The sequence below is a fragment of the Myxine glutinosa genome, chromosome 8 (assembly GCF_964187855.1).
Source record: "Myxine glutinosa chromosome 8, kmMyxGlut1.1, whole genome shotgun sequence".
Lineage (NCBI taxonomy): Eukaryota > Metazoa > Chordata > Myxini > Myxiniformes > Myxinidae > Myxine > Myxine glutinosa.
The window spans coordinates 153,366,880-153,372,879 of record NC_136268.1 but is presented as its reverse complement, the minus strand read 5'-3'; the positions used below and the strand labels follow the sequence as shown (position 1 = coordinate 153,372,879).

Genomic DNA, 6,000 nt, shown 5'->3' with positions numbered 1-6,000 from the left:
CCGTCCCTCTTCTTTTTTCGAGAGAGCTTGTTGACTTCCCACGACCTCCCGACGCAGATGTCTTGGAAAAGTATATTTGCGCGTGAATCCTGCGGCGGGCGACACATGTTGTTGGCCGAACGGCGTGGCAGCAGCAACCTCCGTTTTGTGCCTTCTCGATTGCTTTCCCTTTTGCGGAGTGTAAAATACCGGTGTTCTGTAAAATACCGGTGTTCTTTAGTATGGGTGCTAGGGCTCCGAGGCAGACACGTTCCTGGGAGCGACTCTGTCTCTCTCGGTGAGAGCGCACCAGTGTGCAAATCTCACGCTGCAGAAACCTGTGGTCAGAGGTCAGGGTTGAGGGTTAAATCGGTGACAATCAAAAGGCATTTGCCTGGAATTTTCTTCCGGTGTTTACTCTGTCACTGCCTGAAGATTACGGTTACAGAGATGTCCGGCATTGCCCTTCATCGTCAGGCATTTCGATCGGTCTGGTGCGTTGTGGTCATGCGTTACGGGCTGCTGTGTCCACAACGGTTGTATAACATGAGTAACTAGAGGACATATCGATGGAGTGCATTCAAATCACGATTCATGTACAATATTTTTTATTTTAAATCCAGGATGGACACAAATGGATTTTTATGAGTTGAATCATCTGCATATATAAAGCTTTCTCACATCTTGATGTACGTCTTAAATATTCAACATATGACTGTTATCAAATGTCACACTCACAGGTCCTTCATGTCCTCTCTGTTGTCCGCTGCTATTATTTTGCCAAAGGTTCTTTACTTTACTGTCCTAGTCTGTCGTTGTTATTAGTCTGCCCACGCAGCAGGAGACAAACGTGTGTGTGTGTGTGTGTGTGTGTGTGTGTGTGTGTGTGTGTGTGTGTGTGTGTGTGTGTGTGTGTGTGTGTGTGTGTGTGTGTGTGTGTGTTCTTGCTTTAAGTGGAGGAACTATGTTGGAGATTTAAAATTTAAATAAAGTTTAATATGGGATGTTGTAAAATTAACATCATTTTCAACAATCCTTTAAATTATTTAAGTTTAGGAACAACCGATACTGTACAATTAATTAAGCGTGTGTGTGTGTGTGTGTGTGTGTGTGTGTGTGTGTGTGTGTGTGTGTGTGTGTGTGTGTGTCTGTGAATGAAAGAGAGGGATAGAATTGCGAGGAACAGAAATGAAAAAACGAGATGTGTGTGTTGTCTGTGCCATAACCTTTTTTTTAACCATTTGAGCACATATTTAACCCCTTCAAATTCACAAAAAACCCTTTATTACGAGAATATGGTAAAGACGAATTAATAATCGAGTCAAGGGGCAAAGTCACAGTAAGGACAAACAGCCATTATTATTCTGTCCACCACGCGTCAGCATGAGACGGCTGGGTTTTGTAATCGCTTTTGTGATTCGCGATTATCTTGTCCGCTTGCATTTTAAGATGCTTTCTAGTTTACCATTTGAGCTTTTGTTATCAAACTTTCAAAAAAGCTTTTATTTTGAGAATATGGAGAACACTGATTGATACTTTTTTTATAGTTGTATTTGACAGGTTTAGTTCAAGAACGTAGCAGACGTGGATGGGCTTTGCATTTTGGGATGCTTTCTAGTTGGTATTATATATTTTTTGTAGAATTGGAACGACTGGATAATGCAAGTTGTCTTGAAGTAATTATATTATTAACCATGCTGTGTTTCATCAATAAGGACTGGTAGGATAGCCTCGAGGTATGCATGCTCGTGTCTGAGCTGTCTAACCTGGGTTTGAATGTCTACCCAGCTATAAACTGTCACCCTGGTGTTTTACATTCAAGGTGATTCATTAATGTGTCCGCCATTGATTGGATGGACGTTAACCTGGGTGTCTAGTGTGCTGGCATTAGTCGGTGGACCCTGAAAATCCCACAGTGTCCTTCGTGGAGAGTAGGCGAGTTATTTCCGGCACTCTGAACAAATTTCAAATCCCCGCACCCTCAGTTGAGTATCCTGTGTTAGAATGGCAACCAGGGCCGGATTAACTGTCCTAGTCTGTATATAGGCTAGTAAGGCCTATATGGGTTAATCTGGCCCTTATATTTTTTATAGCCTTAGGCTTTTGTATTTATTCGGCCTTCAAATTTTCAAATCCCATTTTTTTCAGACATTGCACCTCCATGACTAGCCTGGTGTTGGCTTAGCGGTTAGGGTGCTGGCTTGGGATCCTGAGTTCGAATCCCGGTCGATCGTTGAATTAACGCCAGGGGGGTTGACTCAGCCTGTCATCCTTCCGAGGTCGGCAAATTGAGTGCAAGCTCTCTGGTACTTGGGGCACTGCATCAGCGGCACTGACGTGCTTCCAGAAAAATGATGTAACCAGCAGCCACACGTTGCATACGAAACATCAACAACGTCCATGACTCAACAGCATCTCACTGCTTTGTCCCTTTTGGATATTGAGAGTGAAATCTTATCTTCCCCTAATACAAAACCTTGATCTTTTCTACCCCCCGCTAATTTCACCCCAAATCCACTTTTTTTAGGTGACTTTTGACTTCTTTCCTGGAAGTCCTTGGTGTCCTTGCGTTTTATACCTATCCTGCCTCCCCCCAGGCCCTCTCCCTCCCACACATCTCCCGATGTCCCTGCTCTCAAATGTTGTGTTTGTGTGCTTCCTCCCCTTCTCTCCCCATCTTGTCGACCGCTCCCCTTTTTATCTACTTTGTTTGCTTGATTTGTTTGTTTGATAAATGTTAGCTCTTTCACGAGCCTCGACTCTGTATACAAAAAAAATAAAAAATAAAAAATTGTCAGGGCTTTGAATTACGATGACTTCATTGATGACTTTACCACAGCCAAAGCGAGAGTTTTCGGTTAAGGTAAAACAAAATGATGTAGATGGGACATATCACCATCTTTATGGTGTGGGTATGTTGATCAGCATTTTGGAGTTTTGGAATTTTTTTGAAATTTGAAATTGAAAATTTGAAATTTTGTTTGAATAAATTTGTTTGATAAATTTATGAAGTTTTACGCAATATATATTGTACCTATTTCGGCTATTCTCTAATATTAGCCTTAGGCTCCTCAGTGTGCAAATGCAGTTGTGTGTGTGTGTGTGTGTGTGTGTGTGTGTGTGTGTGTGTGTGTGTGTGTGTGTGTGTGTATGTGTGTGTGTGTGTGTGTGTGTGTGTGTGTGTTGGTGAAACTCTCTTGGTGAAAGGGAGTTTTTGTGTGTGTGTGTGTGTGTGTGTGTGTGTTGCTTGGCATAATAACAAGTATACGTAACAATACAAAACAGTAGAATGAAAGACCTTTTGCACAAAAATCCTGCTTTAATGAATGATTTTTCAACTCAAACATTGAGCACAAACTTGGGCCTAGATGCTGATTTCTGGATTCCATTGTCGTTCTGATATCAGACATCGATGAGTGTGACAGCGACTACAACGGTGGCTGCGTACATGAATGCATCAACATCCCAGGAAACTACCGCTGCACATGCTACGATGGCTTCATGTTGGCCGAAGACGGACACAATTGCTTTGGTGGGTTTTCACAGTGCTGTCTCCTGACCTCTTTATACCAATTGTTGCTTTGTCACCCAAGTTCAGCAATGACTATTTTCACCATCGCAAAAGTTGATATGTTCTCATGTTCTTCATAGGGGGTGGCAGGCTAGCCTAAAGATATGCACATTTTTCTCTGAGTTGTCTATCATGGGTCTGAATTTCATCCCGGATATATACCGTCATCTTGGTGTTCCGCACACAGGACAAGGCACCAATGTGTGGTCCATATGGACGTAAACTGTAGCCCCATTTACCAGCATCATTTGATGGACATTACAGAGCCCAGGGCGTCCTTTGCGAAGAGTAGGCGAGCTATCGCCGGCACCCTGAACAAATTTCAAATTCCTGCAGTATACAGGGCCGTCTTAACAGCATTGTAGGCCCTGTGCAAAGCAATGTACTGGGGCCCCTACCAACCCACTGAAATGAAAGTTTTAGTTTTCAGTAAAATTAAACATATAAGAATTAGCAAGAATTAATAGCAAGAATTAATCAACACAAACGTTTGCGACATTTCTTTGCAGAGAATTGTTTTATAATTGGTTGGAAGTCAACGTTCTTCAGGATGTCATTTTCCATGCACATGAGTGAAAGCCAGTTCAAACACTGCTGTCCCATTGTGCTGCGAAGTTGATTCTTTGTTAGTTTCAATCTTGAAAATGAGTGTTCCACCATTAGTGGGGCAACTTAGCATAACAATTGTGCATTTTGTGAGGAAAGCACCAAATTTGGCACACTGGTAGACTATCATATTATGAAAAGATCTGGATATTGGGCCATCTCAGATTCAGAGATTTGATTTTTGCAAGATTTCGATTCGATTGGGATCGAAGAGAACACATTTTTCGTCTTCTGTACAGTGAAGTTGCCAGCCCTGAATTCTCTGGCTACATCTGGGTGCTTCATTGGGAGTGCAACCATGTCCCTCAGGTGAACAGGGACCCACCTGGCATAGTGTGTGTGGTCTAAGGCATGGAACCATGGGACCAGTTCCGTCAGGGCATCAAGGTACGTCGTGAATGAAGCCTGCCGCAGAGAACGCACGTAGACCAGTACCAACATCTCTAGTTCCAGCACAGTTGCCCAGTACTGAAAGTTGGGAATGTCTTCTCCTCTCTGGTGACACCAGTCTTCGAACTCAGGCAGGTCTTCTGCATCATCAGCATATGTCATACAGTGGCGTTCATACGCACGGTGTTGCAGGATGTGCAGTGCTGCTGCAGTGATTTGATGAGCTCTTCTTGTGCGGGTGACGTGGGCAGCTCGCAGGAAGGAGTCGGCCGTCCCTGGCGTTGCAATCTCCGCTTGCAAATCTGCAAAATCTGCAAATCTTGCAAAAATCAAATCTCTGAATCTGAGATGGCCCAATATCCAGATCTTTTCATAATATGATAGTCTACTAGTGTGTAAAATTTGGTGCTTTCCTCACAAAATGCACAATTGTTATGCTATATTTAGCTTAGCTGCCGGACTACATACAGTTGGTCTCCATCATGCACATGAACACTGAGTGAGATTTCAACATTGGGAAACACAGATTTCAAGTTATCTGAAATTAGTTTGCTGTACACCGCAGGGAGAGTCTCACATTCTTCATCGTGGACCATGTAGTGCTTGAGCTGCTTGCATTCATTTTAAAGTTCCCCGTCATCAAGGTCTTCATGGTGCACATTAGCCAGTTTTTCACACTTTTTGTTTAGCTCATCAGAATAAATTGCTTTCAATTGACCGAAGAAGCAAAACAGATTTCCAATCCATTCGTAGGCTTCTGCACGTTTTGTCAGGTCCGAGTTCTATAGTGGCACGCTCTATTCACGGGGCCCCTAAAATCATGGGGTCCTGGGCAACTGCCCAGCGTGCCCATGCGTTAAGACGGCTCTGGGCGTAAAGCATACTTAGGCGAACGTCAGGCTGGGCCGGCCGGTTTGTGGAAGTCTTGGGCCAAATATTTTCCCCCGGCTGACTTCAAGAGAAGTTCGGAATAATTCTAACCTGAAAGAACAACTACATATTATTTGTAATGTTGAGTCAAAACCAAATGAAATATATCTCGAGTGCAAAGGCTGAAAGCAACATGTCATCAATCCTGATAAAGGGAACTCCCACTGAATGTACAATGTGAATCACAAATTCCATTTTGTTGCATCTTCTCACTCTGAATAATATGGCAGCCGGATCAATCGTTTTTATGATGCCGACAATTATTTAAGTCGTTTTGGGTCGATAATGCGTCGATTTGTATCAAAGTACAAACCGTCTATCAGAGAAGGTTGAAGCAATTTCGTTGTGCACTATTTTTATGGACACTTTGTTTGCCACTTTCCAAGCATGCAGGCCTATAAGAATGTTCCACTTGTTATTGGTATTTTGTTTTCGGTGTGCAATTGATCACAATCAAATTTGGCATTACAGAGGTCTCAATTGTGATGATATAAAATCAGCAACAAATACAAATGCGAATGTTT

At 42.8% G+C, this 6,000-nt stretch overlaps 1 protein-coding gene across 4 annotated transcripts in view; it reads left to right on the top strand.

The window, feature by feature from the left end:
• LOC137433036 (signal peptide, CUB and EGF-like domain-containing protein 2) overlaps positions 1 to 6,000 on the top strand; it is a 398,204-nt gene that overhangs the window by 3,323 nt on the left and 388,881 nt on the right. For all 4 annotated transcript variants that reach the window (XM_078783854.1, XM_068125439.2, XM_068125442.2 and 1 more), the window contains exon 3: positions 3,386 to 3,511. In XM_078783854.1, the coding sequence (XP_078639980.1) occupies positions 3,386 to 3,511 (126 nt within the window). The remainder of the gene's footprint in view (positions 1 to 3,385; positions 3,512 to 6,000) is intronic.